Source organism: Phaenicophaeus curvirostris, chromosome 1 (genome assembly GCF_032191515.1).
Source record: "Phaenicophaeus curvirostris isolate KB17595 chromosome 1, BPBGC_Pcur_1.0, whole genome shotgun sequence".
NCBI lineage: Eukaryota > Metazoa > Chordata > Aves > Cuculiformes > Cuculidae > Phaenicophaeus > Phaenicophaeus curvirostris.
Window position 1 is genome coordinate 112715036 of NC_091392.1, and position 17249 is coordinate 112732284.

The following is a 17249-nucleotide window of genomic DNA, read 5'->3' on the forward strand; positions in this document are numbered from 1 at the left end:
TACCTCCGAAAGTATTCCATCCAGTGCTAGGGTTATAAACTAGGTTAGATTTTCTTTACTGTTACGGGTGTGTCACAGAAAAATCTCATCACAAAATGCCCAATACATTGGCTTAGCTGGGAGGGAATGTGTTAAAACGTCTACAGAATATGTAAATAATCATAAAAATATCCCTTGAGGTCATAACTTAGCTGAGCATGTAGATAAAATGACAAAATGGGCAAACAAAATAATTACTTGGACAACAGCTGGCAGCAACATTTAACTGCTGTGAGGCAGTAGTTAATGATCCTGCTTGTAGGCACTTGGTATGAGAAACTACCTGCTTCAGAGAGACATGGAGGCATGGCTTATAGCTACAACTTCCCTGGTTTTCTGTTTAGATGTATATGTGGTGTATATTGTACTTCCAGTGATGAGATAAACTTACAAGTCTAAATTATAATTAAAATATAAAGTTTGGGCTAGCCTTATGGTTACACATTTAATGGAAATAAAATCATGTTTGGTGCACAAATGTCTTGCAAGTTGAAACTTTGGTTTTATGTATTTGTGAATTCAGGAAGTTTTTCTGAAAGGGGAAAATACCAGTATTTTGAATTAGAGGGAGATTCCCCCCCGATTCTATGGATATAGATGAACCAAATCTTTCTTTCTAGTTTATGAATTTCTCATTAAAATGGTGAACTAAGCTCAGATGCTTGCATCTGGGTTGTCTCACCTGAAGGTTTGGAGATGTTTTGGGTTTTTTTTGTTTAATTATGATAGCCTTCATACGCCTCAAGAATTTTAGTTCCTCTTTCTTTGCCTAGTGATTATTTCTATGTTACTTCTTAAACACCAGAATTTGGGATAAAGATGCAAAGGGGAATTAAAACCAATCCTAAACAGCAATGTTACCTAAATGGATTAAAATTTTGCAAGTAGCAACAGGTTATCTTGAGCATTGCCACCTTAGAAATGTGTGGTTATCAGAGCGCCAAGACGTGGTCTCATTGGCTAGGACTCATAATCTTGAGCTTCTTGGCATACAAAGTTAAGTGGACATGAATGTGAAGGAAAGGCAGAATAAGTAGTACAACAAAGGATTTATAAATGTAAGTCTGACTGAAGCCTAACATAACAGAGGAAACAACTTATGCTTTGCATAGCAGTCTCTTTACCCAGAAAAGTGAAATGGCTAGTTAAAAATCATGAAGGCTTGTCAAGATGTTTGATATTTCACAGCAGCAGTAGTATTTCAAGCTTCAAGAGCTTTATAAATACTTGGTTTTATGTATTTCTGCAGTCTACAAAAATTTATGATACTGTTGGCCAGGTGGAAAACTGCTTTCAGCTGTGCCGTTTTCTAATCTATGTCCTTTCAGATGAAAGCTTGTACATGACCCTGCTGCTCATGTTCTTGTGGTTGTATATTTGTCCTTTGCACTTGTATGTATTTTTTGTTACAAATAGGGTTTAGGTAGTCATGTATGTGAGATGGGGACTGAGATTCCCCTTCAGAGAAGTAAATTTGAAACAAGGGTTAAATCCTTTGTACCTCAATATATTAAAGTGTAACAACACTAAAGAAGCTGAATCAGTAACAAAATTACTGGAAACGAACATTTGCTCTAGTTAGCTCTTCCAAAATGTATAGTCTGGCCAGAGTCCACCTCTAGCTCCAGGTGCAGCTGACCAAATGTGTGTTCACTGCAATCTCTGGATCTTTTATTTTTCATTGTTCTTTATGGACTATCTACTAAAGAAAACAATTTTCTTTGATATTTCTAATGTATTTCCTTTTTAGTAGCCCTTTTCCTTAGTCCAAAATAAGACTATGCATGAATGTTTATAACCATGGGCATTCAGAGTTTAAAAATTTTCCCCAAGGCAGTGTCCTGCCTCAATAATTCTAATGATGTTGTAAGAGTAGTTTATTTTCTGTAATATCCATTCCAGATCCTATCTACTTAGCTTTAATGTGACTGTGGAAAATAATGATGATCATTAAATGTGGTATTGCCCAAATTATTTCCATATTTCAATGAGTTTCATGGCCTGAGCAGAGTTTTAATTAAAACTTGTATAAGAACTGATTATCTCTTTAATGATATTGAATCCAGTTCATTGAATTTAAAATTTAGGATCATTAGTGAAATGAGAGCAGGAGACAGGACACAAGGTTCATCTTAAGGTTTTTTAAACTTTCATCCATATATCAGCAGTGTTTTTAATACCTTGCAAAGGTCATGTGCTGCTCCTCTTCACACTGTAGTTATTTTGACATCTGAAAATTTGACGTTCCACAGTGTGCAGTTGTTTGGCACTGATGCATGTATTATGTCCACTAACTTAATGTTTTACACACATTGCAAATATAGTCTGTAAATAAATGAGTTTTAACTTTCAACTTTTATGACACTATAGCTAAAGTGTTACTAATAATGTCGTGAAATTAACTTAGTGAAACTTTCCTCATTTTGGCTCTTTGAATCACTTGATACTTAGTTACCTTTGTTTTGCTCACCTGGTTTTCTGTATTTCTGTCAGTGCATGAGTATAGGTAAATGAAGTCTTCATCTGGCTAATTTGTAGATAATGAATTTCTGAAAAACTACTTAAATACTTTCAAGATTAACTGTTTCAGTTCCTGAAAAAAAAGCTTAAGCATACAAGAACTGAAAACTGCATGAAATGTATTTCAATAAAAGTAGACATTATTAAGGTACACATTTAGAAACTATTTCCTGATATGTAAATATTTTTTGCTTATTTTTGTCTCCACTGTATTTTCATTAAAAAATTGTTAAGTTTTAAAGCTAATTATTTTCAATGAAAAATTTCAGTTGTCCCAGGTAAAGTTATCCTTTTTTCCCCCCTCTTCTAATTCTGAGAAGTTCTGATGCAAAATTCTTGGTTATGCGAAGAGATTCAAGATAACATTTGTATTTGTGTTAATGGGTGTTAATTCAGAGAACAGATCTTTAGGAAAAGATGATATTTAGAATATAAATCATAATCAAAACGTTTCAAGCAGTGTCTTCCCAGTTAACTAAAGGATAACTGACTTCTATATGGATAAATGCTCTCTGTGCTATGATTCATACCAAAGACACTACTTTAAGGAGTTCAGTCTCCTGGGTATAAAAAAAGAAAATACTGAATTTCTTTAGTAAATTGCCATTAATTTAAAAATAAAACCGATTAACTGAAACAGTTGCTATTATGGGCAGCTCAGAAGGCTTTATTTATATAAAATTTAAGAAATTGATTCAATAAACCAGCAGACAGCTTAATCTGAAAAGTCATTTTGTTTTAAGCTTTGTCAAACCTTTGTCAAGTTTTTAGAGTCCCATTTAAAAGCTTTCTTGTTTCTTAACCATTTAACATCTTGGGTAATATGGATAAAAATAGGAAAACTGTAAGTGGTTTATAGATCTTTGAAATCTACTTTAAAATACTGTAAGTTTGAACAGAGATATCCAACCATTTATAAGTTTTGTTACTTCATAATGAAACATATGGAGCCATTAGTTATGATCCATATAGTGTACGTTTACACTTAATCTACTCTTTTTTTTCTAGGATCTGAGAGAAATACATAACAAACAGCAACTACAGAAGCAAAAGAACATGGAAGCTGAAAGGCTGAAACAGAAAGAACAGGAAAGGAAGACGGTAGAATTGGAAAAGCAAAAAGAAGCTCAAAGGTAAAAACTGCTCTAATATAAAACCTTTGTATAGAGGTGTTGAAGTGCACAGCATTTTGCAAACAAGTAAAATGAACTTTGCATTTCCTGGGGCATAATCTGATTGCCAATAATATGTCATTAAATGGCAGGAATACTCAAGATGTAGACAGTTCCGTTTCAGTGCGGATGATCCTTTTTAAAGTTAGGGGAATCTCTTGACATATGAATGAGAAGTGTGTTGTAGAGTGCAAGGTGATCGATGCCTCGAGCCTGTCATTTTTTAAGAGGCATTTGGACAGTCCCCTTGATAACATGATTTGACTTGGTGAGCCCTGAATTGGTCAGGCAGTTGGACCAAGATGATCATTGTAGGTTCATTCTAAACGTTCCGTTCCACACTACTCCGCCCCTGTCTGTGACTCTTAACTGTCAGTGATATGTACAGGTTTTAGCAGTGTTACTTAAATGTGTAAGGTACTTCTACATCTAGAGGCAGGCTTGAACAGCCTAACTAACTAGCTTTCATGCTAATATAAAATACAGAGCTAATGATTTTTTGCTACGCACATGGAGAAGAACAAAGTTTGATAATATATTTATGTAAAATATGTAAAAGAGTCTTAATGGAGACAGATGTTGGTCAAGACATGAAAGCAAAGGCCTAGGAACAAGGGGCCTTAAATTATCGGTTATATTATGTGGACTGTGACCTAAAGCAAATCAATAGCCTATGTCACCAGTTGGTGAGTCAAGTTACTTTTTACATTTCAGGCAAAAAAACCCTAAAGTGTCAGTGAAAACTAGATCTTCAAACAGTAATCTTACAGATAGAAGCAGTTAAGTTTAAATAATTCCTAAATCATTTGCATAAAATCTATGCCTTTAAGAATCTGAAGAGCAACTTCAGGAATAGCAGACTTTCTAAGAAACCTGTTTTCTATCATGAAAAAGATAACTACTTTAAATATGGCAATATTTTGGGAACTTACCTTGAAAAAAAGAATGCTGCTGAGGTACTGGAAGTAGAAGAACACTAAAAACATTCTATTTGAGAACATTAAATAAAATACTCCACTTGCTTCCAGAAAAATGAAAATTCAAAACCACATTTTTAAAAAAAAAGGGAAAAAATTCTGTCATGAAAAACTTCAAATCTGGCTTTTCATGCCAGCTGAGTGCTCAGACATTATTAGCAATGGTGCCCAAATATTCAAGCTTCTAAGTAATCATAGTTGGTGTACCTGATAACAGGCAGTATACCAGTCTTACTCACTTCCAACAGACACCAAAATGAATAAGGCAGATGATTAATCCTCATAATCTAGATACTGTCCCATAATGGTTACAAAAATAACTTGCCTTTTAATGGCTCTAGTAAAATGAAAGCAAGAAAGAATAATATAAGATCATAATTATGTGCGCTTTAACCTTTTGGATAACCACAATCACTTTGTACTGAGAGCCATCTCAACAATTTTTTGTCGGTAGTTATGCACTGACTTGTGCACGTAACTTAATCGGGAAAACAAAGATACAGATGATACGTATCTGGAATTGTAGAGGCCTTTTTGAAGATCTCTTAAGGCTAACTAGTCTTAATTATCTTATTACATGTAGACTTGCATGATTGTGGGAGTAATATACAGTTCAGAGGGGAGGGAGGGGGAAATCCCGCATTTGAGTAAAATGAATAGAACTCACTCTTGGTATCTGGGACAAGAGCTACCTGAGTGGTACAATGCAGCTGATGAGAGAGAAAAAAGGGAAATTAAAAGAGTAAAAGCAGGTGTAGGTAAATCCCAGATTAGAGGTCATATTCCACAATAATTAGCACATCAGGAGTTTTGAAGCAAAGAAAAGGGCAGAATATCAAGTTCCTAACCCCAAGCTGTGGATTTCACACCTAGGCTTCTTTCATTTGTTTCTCTGTCTCTTCTTACTCCTTTCCTTATTTTCAACTTGTGAAATCAGCTTCAATAACAGTCAAAGAAGAAAATTCTGCAGCTTCTATGGAAGGAAAAAAGAAAGTACATATACCCAACACTCCTCAAAGGTGGATTTTTGTCTGCTCTTCTTGCTCTAGCAATTAGAGCAAACTTTGTTTATAAGTATGGGAAAACTTAATCACTCTACTCGAAACGTAATTAAAAACTCAATTTCCCATCTAAAGCCCAGCTGACTAAGCCCATCAGGTAAGACAGCACTCAAGTCACAAGAAAATTGAGCTCTGTATGATACAGCTTCAGTGTTGCAACAAAACTGCTGAGTGACTCTGAATACTTTGCAAATGAACATACGAAGGACAAAGAAAAAAAATGTGAATTTATTAACTCGCTAAATGACTGTACATTAAAGAATTTTTAAGCCTGTAAGTTAGTAGTTGCCATCCTAAACAGATACTGGGTATCTCAACAGATCTCAGAAAATATTCTAGCCAATTCAAAGCTCACATTGATAGAGATAAGCGTTTTGCCCTCTGGTGCTAACCTACTCTTTAGAAAGGGAATTTTTCCGTGTAAGGAATTAAATTTTTTTCACAATTTTTGGCTATGTTGCCCTTAGACATGGGCCAAGTCTGTAATGGCCAGCTTGTCATGCATTTGTAATTGATTTTGTAAGCATGAGGAAAGTATAGAAGGAACAAAATGAAGCACACTGTACTAATGCCCATTAGAGTTGTATTTACCGGGGCAAAATGTTTCTAGCAGCGAATGCTTATTCTTTTCTTCTATTGTCTTGTCCACTGTTGCGGGGAAGGACTTGTTAACTTTCTAGATTTCGCAGTTGGGAACGTGAAATTTTCTGAGTAGATCGGTAAGGGTGCTGTGTGAAGCTTGCAGATATTTTCACTCCTTGCTCCTCAATAGGAGCATCAGGACTGCCACACTTCTGATCACTTGAATTGGACTGCTTGGGAAGAGATTTTGAAGAACAGCCTCACAGTTAGATGGAACTGAAGGAATTATGTCTGGGTTCGTGGATGCTAAGGAGCTTTATTTCTTCAGCCAAGGGAGATTGTTTTTCTGTCTTGCTTTCTTCCTGCTTTCTCCATATGGCTCATTGCTTAAAACAGCAGCATAAAGTTTATGAATCCCATGGAAAACTATGAAAAGAGAATATACACATTGAATTGTTGAGTCTCCAGGTTGACACTTGGATGTTGTTGAGTTGAAGAGGTGGGACTGAAAGTGTAAGGTCAAGCTTACAAGAGCATTGTGAGTAAGAGGCTGTTCTAAGATATCTGTGTAAAGTTTCCTACAATAATTGGAAGAGCATTGGTAAATATATTCATTTTCAAGCCATTGTAGAGGGAAAGAGATCACAACCTCAGTAAAGCAGGAAAAGTTTACAACTCTCTGAAGAACTCTGACAAGAAAAGTGTGTTGAATGTTTTTTCTCATCTTACATTTGGCTCAAAAACATAACTAGATTCGTATTTCTGTATGCTCAGGTTGCTCTGTACCTCTTCTAGAATTCTGGGGAATCGTATTGTAAAGATACAAAGTTGATAGGTGAGTTAAAATAAAAAAATAAAGGTAGCTTTTAAATGCGAAGACAAAGCAATTCAAGGTAATGGAGGCCTGTGCTCAGTAATAGGCTACATTAACAGTCTCTCACTTGTTTGAGAGTCAGAGCTCTTTCTTTATGAATACACATGGAGTCATAGCAAATCTTTCTGAATATTTCTCCTTTGCCCTCTAGGAGTCATTGTGTACGAAGATGCTGTGGAGTGGTTGATAACTCACCAAAATAAAATTAACAGCTCTTACAGGGTATGCAAAGCCATAAAGAATATGCTTTATATGATAGATCTCACACAAGGACAACTAACTTTTATGGTCTTTTGTTTGACTGCCTTAAAAAAAATCAACCCTTAATTGTCTAACAGGCGAATCCAGGAATGGGATAAACAGCGGCTTGATCGAGTACAACCAGAAGAAGAACTTCAGTGGCAAAAAAAAATTCAAGAAGATGAGAAGCAAAAAAGGGAAGAAATAACCAAGAAGAAGGAAAGTGAGGGGAAACAGGAAATGCAAGAAAAACTGAGTAAGCTTTTCCAGCCACATCAAGAACCAGTCAAACCAGCTGTCCAGGCTCCTTGGTCAAATGCAGGTAGAAGAAAAAAAAATGGAGAAAGGCTGTTGCACATTTCTCTTGAACAATTCTTTTCTGTTTTGTCTTACCATTTAATACAGAAGAATATTATGTTTCAAGATGGGATTGCTAGTCTTATTAACATAAATCATGTATGGATTGAGCTCTAGACTCCAAAAAGTTTTCAGGGTTCATTTCCTAAAAATGTGGTGTTTAGCAGAGAGTGAAGCATAGCTGATGAGGTTCACAGTGCCAGCTGAAGAGAGAATCTTAGCTGTAAGTTGTTGTAAGAGCTTGATGCAAGATGTCTAAATTTATTTCTGCACTTTTCTTCACAATTCTTATTTTGGTGTGGAATATACGCCTTGGGATTTTTTATAGTAGCAATGTGTCATTTAGTTATCTTTTTTCCTCTTCTCCCTTTCCCCTGCATGGTGTTCACTGAACAGGTGACCTAGAGTCTAAGATTTAATCGCTTTTTCTGCAACTCATGATCACGTTGAGCTGAGACCTTTTTCTTCGCATTATAACCTGGGTTTTGACCATATTGGGAGTTGTGGTTCCCTTTTAAGTGGCTTTGATAGCATACACAGAAGAACTGATTGGAAATGTAGTGTTTGTTTAAATGTTTGGTCTCTAAGGATTGCCTAAAGGAGAAATTACTTTCTATCTTTTAGCCCAAGTCTAGGATTGACTTAATCTAATGTATTCTCTTCCTAGGTTTTATTTGTGCAGAGTAGCAGGGGATGACTAAATAGGCAAAATAGGTAGTGCATTATACAAGAGCAGTTTAGCTTGTCTTTGGAGTTTTGCTGTATTTTTCTTTTTCTAATAATGCATCTTCAGTATGTAATTTTTTTAAAACGCCATCTGTAAGTAGCCTCTTTTCAGCCAATCTGTATATATTAGAACATTTTAAAATGTCTTTCTTGTAAGTATAGTCAGGCTGCAACTGAAGCTGCTACACAGGCAGGCTCTGAATGTTATTCGGGATACTATTGGTATATGCAAGATTGTCACTGTTTTAACTGTACCCATGGCTAACCAGGTTTAGCCTACAAAATCATTGAAGCATTTGAGAAGTCATGAGTGCATTCTTTCTATTAAAATAGCTGTATATCATAAAAGTGAAAATACAGTAATTTTCGGAAAAGAAAATAGTAAGAAAACTGTATTTTAAGTAATTACTTTTCTTACTTTCCCTTGTGTAAAAGGGGGAAAATATACTTCCTACAGAGAGTGAGGTTTGTTATTTTTTTTTCTGCTTTCACCTATTTTTTCAAATATTTGAAAATAATAGTTTATTTTAAATGTGTGGGTTTTTTCCTTTTTTTTTCCTCAGAAAAAGCTCCTCTAACCATTTCTGCTCAGGAGGATGTGAAAATAGTGTATTATAGAGCACTGTATCCCTTTGAATCAAGAAGCCACGATGAAATCAGTATTCAGCCGGGTGACATAGTCATGGTAAGAAGTGATTGTGAGATTCCTTGAAAAAAATACTTAAACTATTCTACATGTGTGATTGAAATTTATATATGGCTAGATTTTTTAGACTTGAGAAAAATATTTCAATGTGTAATAATGGACGGCTTCTTACAGTTCACTGTAAGGGTAAAGTTTAAACATAATGTGAGAGTAGATCATAACCTGTTTTAGTGTGCTGAACTGTGCACTTCTGTCAGTGCTAGGAAAGGTTCCTATACGGATGTTATCTCAGCGGGAGGATTCTTGTCCTCCAGGATACCTAGGGAATAAAGTTACTGTTATTTTCTGTTAAGAGAGTGACTATTATGTGTGGAATCAAAAACTGGCTTTGATTAACAGTATCATAGAGTCACAGAATGGTTTGGGTTGGAAGGGCCCTGAAAGCCCATCCAGTTCCAACACCCCCCCTGCCATGGGCAGGGACACCTCCCACCAGCCCAGGCTGCCCAAGGCCCCATCCAACCTGGCCTTGAGTGCCTCCAGGGATGGAGCAGCCACAGCTTCCCTGGGCAACTTGTGCCAGTGCCTCACTGCTCTCAGCATGAAGGGTTTCCTCCTTATGTTTAGTCTAAGTCTGCCCCTCTCCCATTTATATCCACTGCCCCTCGTCCTATCACCACAAGCCTTTGTGAATAGTCCCTCCCCAACTTTCTTGTAGCCCCTTCAGGCACTGAACATAAAGTATGTTTCTAACAAGAAATGTACCATTTTATGAAAATAGTACAAGAGCAGTGTAACATTTTGAATTGGGAAAGTTGCTTTTATTAAGAGAACATCCAGTTTAATGTTATGTGAAACAATTGCGCTAAACTGCAAGCTGCCTACCATTCTGTCATGATCACAAACATAGTCTTTGTATGGTGGTGATACTTCTCAGTAATACCAGAAATTTTTTATACCACTCTTCTCGTGACTATTTTTGACATAATGATATACTATAATTGTAACTTGGAATTGTTTCTATGATGATTTACTCTGTTCTTTTCTTTTCCTTTATTTTCTTTTTATCTAATTAACTCTTTTGTGAGATACTTGAGCATTTATTTTAAAGAGGATATACAGTAGATAAAATGTCATTTCTAAAAAACAGACTTCAAAACCTAAAAATCTGATTGCAGGTATGCTGATACAGAATAATTTCCTTTTATTTATTTATTTATTTATTTTAAGTATATAGTGTGAGACAGGGATGTGGTCAGCCTAAGTGTTAAACAATAAGGCAATATTTTGCTTTTGTCTCTAATTACCGCTAAAATTATGGTTCTCTTATTAATTACTGCAGTTACTAGAAGTGTATATTAACGTTAATAAATTGATAGTATGATTTTAATATACATATGTCTATTAATAATTAAAATTCCTAATGTACATATTGCATGATACCTTATTCACTGTGGGAAAGTGTGTTCCTTACAGTGTTCTACCTAACCAAATAAATGTTAAGACCTATTGCATTTTGGCACAGTTCAGTAAGAATGGATTTTGGAAAAAATACACTTTGTAAACTCTCAGAAGTTGTAATAACTAATTTTTCAAAAGCAAGTGTTCCGGGGAGATGAGCCTCTCTCAGCTTTTTTTGCTTGGTTTGATTTTTTTTTTTTATTGATTCAATTTTGTCACCCTAAGGTGCTTGTGACATTGTAATCTGCTTTTGGAAAATCAAAGTGAACCCTGGATTAGTAGCACTACTGAAGAACTTGGGAAGAGGCCCAATGGCATTAGGCACCAAGAAATAATATTGGTCAGTCAGCTGCTCAGTGAGAGGGGGTGCAGGTACATGGGTGTCCTTAGGCTGTTGAAAAATGCTGTATTGTCTTGCTTTCTTGGGAAAGAGATTGTAGCCTAGGCTTACAAGTAAACTTACTTTTTTTTCCTTGAGGAATAGTGATCACTGTTAGACTTACAGGACATAATATTTTTTGTTAGAAAAATACGATTTTGAGGAGCACAATACATTTTAAATGAGAGACTTTGAGTCTTCCTATATGTTGCTCTTGGACTTAATTTTAACTTACTCTACCTTTGTAGAGTAACTACTCACAATTTTCTTTATTTATCTTGCTTTTGACAATAATTGAACCTGAGAAGTGATTCTTGTGAGATTTATCTCCTGCTCTGTAGTAGTTGCTTAAATGGGCTACTCTTAGAGAAGTGAATAAGACAGTTCTGTGAAATGTGTTATAATTCTGCCTTGCTTTAAATCATTGCTTTCCTGATGGAGGTTAAAAGGGAATGGGTAAGTGTGCTATATGACTGTTAGGAAGTCTATGCAGTTTGTTCATTTTCATAAACACAGACTTTGTTACCATGTAGTTTACTTGTTTTTGATTTCACCTTAGGGCAAAATTAACAAACTAGCTCACATTGTCAAAAGTAATTTTAAGTGCAGTGAACCAGAACTTACTTTTGATAATGTGCATTTGCACTCATAGACTCTTCTGTCCTTAAGTGTTTGTCATGTCCTGTGGTTCTAAAAGGTGCAGATTGGTTATGTTTTTTGCAAAATATTGATTTACAAGCTTACATGTTAAAGTGTGTCTAATTAATGACATAAATGCAACTCTGTAGTTAAGCTGACATATACAGTTAGGAGTTTACTGTGTGCAACAGAATCAATGTCTTGCTTAGAATAACTGTTATCTAACATAGGCAAATTCAGCACTTCATGATTTTAACACCATAAATGGCTTTGTGTGTGCGGGCTTGTGCAGTCATGTCCTGTAATCACATAACGGAAGATACCACTCTAACTGTAACTACTATGAGCACAGAATCCAGCTGAAGCCCAAATCCACTGGCTGTGCACATGGCAACCAGGCCTAAATCCTGGATGTAAATAGGACTGCAGAATTCATTATGTCAGAATGGCTTTAATAGATGTATGGCTTGTAAATAGTTTTTACGATGGTGTAATGCACTTTTACACTATGTGTCAATCTTGAGGACTGTCTTGGTCGAAATGAGGGAGAAGGATGAAGGTTTATTCTTAAAGGAAAAGTATTTGTAAATTTGCAGAGGGCTGTTTTCTCCCTGACTTTCCAATACATTTTAGTTATCGGTAGCACTGATTTATCTTGTGTAGTGGTTTAGAGGATGCATAGGATGTGAGCTGTGGGTTTTTGGTTTTTGTTTGGGTTTTTTTTAATTCTTCATTTTTAAATACAGAGTTTTTCTTTTTTTTTTTTCTTTTACCTTAGACTTCTGCTTTCTCTGATTCTGACCTTTTCTGTGTACTTGAAATTTCTTCCACTGTGTGCTAGATTGATTTATAATCCTAACTGTAACTTTACCAAGCTTTCAAGAAGTTAAATATCTGTTATGTGTGTGAATATATGTATGCAATATGTGGAATTGTTTTGTTTTTCCTTTGGATAGCTCTAACAAAGCAAGTCCTCCTGGCATTTGCTGCTGTTAGGCACCAGCTTGAAGTAAATGAGTGGATTCTGTTCTTGCTGATAATTTTTTATATAATACAGCTTATTTAAACTTAAGCAAAATTCAATGAAATCCAGGTGAATTATTGAATTACTGAACTGTAGTTGCTCAGATAGCAGGAGAACGTAAGTTAAACAGGAAGTTCCTGAAGAAACTTCCATGGAAAACTTAAAACATTTATAATGATTTTTTTTCCATCTGTTTTGTTTAGTTATCAATTGTGAGAGAACGAATGTTCTTTCTATGAGACACACAGCTCAGTTGTGTTCCATCCTGTGTAGGTGTAATCAGCATATGGCCTCTGGCCTGCAGAGCTTTTACTCGACAGTACAACAGGAGTTCCAGTAGTCTCAAAATATCTAGATCAAAAGCCGGCAAGTGGAATAGAATTCAAGTGGTCATTTAATGGATAAATAGTTAAACAAAACAGATGATGATACTCTGTTTATCTTTGATAAAATACTTTTTGTGAGTGTTACGGTTTGGTCTCATAGGTAGTGAGTATATACTGTAAAACGAGGCTTCTCTTTAGTGTGCATATGCTGCTGGTGATGTATGAGCCAGGTTAAAGTGGAGTAGGCCACTGCAAAGCCAGCCCTTTCTATTGACGCAGATAGATACTAGCTCATAGAATTATAGAATGGTTTGGATTGCAAAGGACCATGAAGGTCATCTAGTCCAACCCCTTTGCAATAAGCAGGGATGCCTTAAAGTAGATCAGGTTGCTGAGAGCCCCATCCAACCCAGCCTTGAATATTTCCTGGGATGGAGCATCAACTCTCTCTCTGGACAATCTATTCCAGTTGCCACCCTCAGTGTAAAAAATGTCTTCCTAATATCTACTCTAAACTTCTCCTCTTTTAGTTTAAAACCATTACCCCTTGTCCTATTGTTACAGGCCCTGCTAAAAAGTTTTTTTTCACATCTTTCATATACGCCCCCTGTAAGTATTGAAAAGCTGCAATAAGGTTTCCTCGGAGTCTTGTCCAAGCTGAACAACCTTAGTTGTCTCAGCCTCTCTTCATAAGGGGGATGTTCCAGGTCTTTGATCATCTTAGTGGGTCATGAGGAGTGACACACCCACAGGTCTATGTTTTTGCTGAGGGCTCCAGAGCTGGATGAGTTCTTCAGGTATGATCTCATGAGAGTGGAGTAGAAGGGCAGAATTGCCACCCTTGACCTGCTGGCCACGCATCTTTTGATGTAGCCCAGGATGTTGTTGGCCTTCTGGGCTACGAGCACACATTGCTGGCTCCTGTTCAGCTTCTCATCCATCAGGACCCCCAGGTCCTTCTGCACAGAGCTGTTTTCAATCTCTTCGTCCTCCACCCTGTATCAATATCAAGGGTTGCCCTGACCCAGGTGCAGGACCTTGCTCTTCCTCTTGTTGAACTTTCTGAGTTTTTTTCACAAGCCCACTTCTCCAGCTTGTCCAGGTCCCTCTGGATGGCATCTCTTCCCTCAGGGGTGTCAACCTCACCTCTCAGCTTGGTGTCATTTGCAAACTTACTGAGGGTGCACTCGATTCCATTGTCTGTCATTGATGAAGGTATTAAACAACACTGGTCCCACAACAGAACCCGGAGGGACACTGCGACACTGCTCATTACTGCTCTCCATCTGGACATCTCAACCTATTGCTTTTGTTGCTAAGAGTAGTGCTGCTCTTACTCCTGTCACTTGTCTTCTGTTTCTGGAACTAAGTAGCTGTAAGCTGTGTCTCTAACGTACGGTTGAATAAATAAAAAATAAAACCACAAACGCTATCATTCTTTGTTTAGGTGTACGTTTGAAGTCTAGTTGTATTTTGGAAAAAGTACTCTGGGATAGTTTGTTTGTAGGGACTTCAGGATGGTGGATGTAAAAAAGAAATATAAGGAAATTAGAACAAATGAATTTAAAAAATGTTCAAAAGAATTTATTTCAAGTTGCATACTGTACTACGAAAACAGATGCAAATCATATTTTATATGAATAACTGCCAAATCAATTTTTTTATGAATGTTAGAGTTAAAATTATCCTTCTAAATGCTTTTTCATGAGTATATATATAGAACTTAAGTGGCTTGATTAAGCATAAGTTTAATTAGCCTAATAGGCTATTTCATGAGTTATTTTAACTTAAAACTGTCTTCTAAGGGGGCATTAAATAATTTGTTTTTAAAACTCCTTGGTAGGGTTTTTTTCCCCTCTGCTTGTGCAAAACATTTCTTTCTGAAAAATCATAGGTGCTTCTGTATGACTGTGATTCATTTCAAAGATGCCCTTTTTAGAACATCTCCATAACAGAGTTTTGGCTTTTCAGTCCTAATTCCTTTGTATGTTAGTGATTGTAGTTACTACCTGACCAATTGAATGCAAGTAGAAACCTTGTGACTGTTATTGCTGTTTGGATTATTCAATTTAGCATCAGGTACTGATAATCCATTTCTCCCTCTCTTTCCCCCAAGATTCACCCTCTGCTGTGACCTTTCATCACTCATCCTGCTGCTTTGACAATGAGTCCTTTTCAGTGCTGCAGTGGCAATTTTGTTCTGCACTGCAGTAAAACCACATTGAACCGGTCAAGCATGTAGTCCATTTATTTCTGGGTTTGCTTTGAAATAATGGGCACTGAGACAGAAGTTGAGCTCAACAAAAAGCAGAAATAATGGATTGTTTTGCACCAAAACAGGGGTGTGGGATACAAATTACAATGGGAGGCAGTCAGAGTCAACAACTGGCCTAAGGCAAAGCCATCCATCAACAGCTCAAATGAGTCCAGGGATGGAGGCTTTGCTTTTCAGTCACTTCTAGGCATCCTTTAGTCTAGAGTGACTACTTTCCACCATTGTACCATTTTCTTTCCCACTAATTTTGGCTATTTTTTTTTTCTCTGAACAAGCAGCTGATTGGGTTTTGTTTTCTTAAAATTGATAGAGTGAATTTGTGGGTGTGTTTCCAGCTGCAGAAGCATCTAGCTTGAGACACTACTAAATGTTATTTTTCTGTTATGTTATATACTGAAAACCCCTTTGATGGAAAAGGGTAATGCTTCTTATTCCTTAGCTCATAAAGCATTCTGTAATCAACAAATCCCTCACATTGACAATGGATTTTTAGGAAATATTATCAGGTAATTTATAAGGACAAATTGAAGCATCTCTGACTGCTGTCCTGTGGTCTTTCACAGTCAACTCTTAATTTACACTGTCATTTGAAACTCTTTACGTATTTTGAAATACTGATTGCTAGTGGCCTAAACAGATGAAATTCTTGCCAAAACCCAGCTGCTTTCTGGGGTTGGTAAACTGACTTAATTGGTTGTAGTGCTGACTCAACCGTTGCTAGGGAATCTGTAGCTATGCACAGCAGATAATTGTACAAAGTAGGTGTTATTTACATGTCAAAGGTGCAAACCCTGTTCATATCATAGAATCATAGAATGGTTTGGGTTGGAAGAGACCTTAAAGATCACCCAGTCCCACCCCCCCTGCCATGGGCAGGGACACTTCCCACAAGACCAGGCTGCCCAAGGCCCCATCCAACCTGGCCTTGGACACCTCCAGGGATGGAGCAGCCACAGCTTCCCTGGGCAACCTGTGCCAGTGCCTCACTGCCCTCATCGTGAAGAAATTCCTCCTTATGTTTAGTCTAAATCAGCCCCTCCCCCATTTATATCCATTGCCCCATGTCCTATCACTACAAGCCTTTGGGAACAGTCCCTCCCCTGCTTTCTTGTGTAACCCCTTCAGGTACTGGAAGATTGCTATAAGGTCTCCTTGGAGCCTTCTCTTCTTCAGGCTGAACATGTATATTCTTACTGAATGTATAACAGTTTGCTTGAAAACAGTGATTCTTTTGACCTATCAAAAAGATTAGATAGTTAGAACACCAGATTTACCAAAATTATTACCCAGTGCAGTTATTACCTTTTTTTCTTCTAAAGTGTCTGCAACTGCCTCTGGCTTGGAGGTGTTCAGCCACCTTATCAATTCACCAGGGGAAGCAATAGTGAATTACTTTTCTCTTGAAATTCTTACTGAATGTGGTTAGCTGCAGCTCACCATTTCAATGGTCACTTTTGTTGAAAGAGGAGACTTAAGACAGTAGTCTGTCAGGAGAGCTTGTAGAACAAATGTGTGAAATATTGAAGAGAAGTTAACAGGAAAGTATGAAATTTGCAAAATCATAGCTTAGCATTACTATAATCATCAATATGTAGGAATTAAAACACAGCTGCAAAAATAGCCCTGTTTCATCCAGTCCTCTATGGCTTGGCAAAGATATCAGAGTAAGGGAAAAGAAGAGAGGCCTGCAAATTTATGTATGAAAACTTAACCATGGAATTAATGTTAGCAGATCTGTGGATTTGTTTTGAATTGTTTGAGTGTCGTTTTAAATTTGGTGATGTTTTTAATATGCTGTGGGTTTTTGTTGTATTTTCTGCAAGAGAAACATCTAGGAAAAGTTGTTTAAAAACTGCATTTGTATTAGTTAAACCAGAAATATCAGTGTTTAAGGGATTTCTTTAGAATTCACTTTTCCCAGTTCTGCTGAACTCTGACAGACTTTCAGGCA

The 17249-nt window shown here is 36.7% G+C and overlaps 1 protein-coding gene across 3 annotated transcripts in view; it reads left to right on the forward strand.

The window, feature by feature from the left end:
- The window catches only part of ITSN1 (intersectin 1), a 133444-nt gene that overhangs the window by 67506 nt on the left and 48689 nt on the right, over positions 1-17249 (forward strand). For 2 of the 3 annotated variants that reach the window (XM_069871605.1, XM_069871624.1), the window contains 4 exons: positions 3568-3692; positions 7564-7787; positions 9112-9233; positions 11476-11490. In XM_069871605.1, coding sequence (XP_069727706.1) covers positions 3568-3692; positions 7564-7787; positions 9112-9233; positions 11476-11490 — 486 coding nt within the window. The remainder of the gene's footprint in view (positions 1-3567; positions 3693-7563; positions 7788-9111; positions 9234-11475; positions 11491-17249) is intronic. The other variant, XM_069871614.1, reaches the window with a different exon arrangement.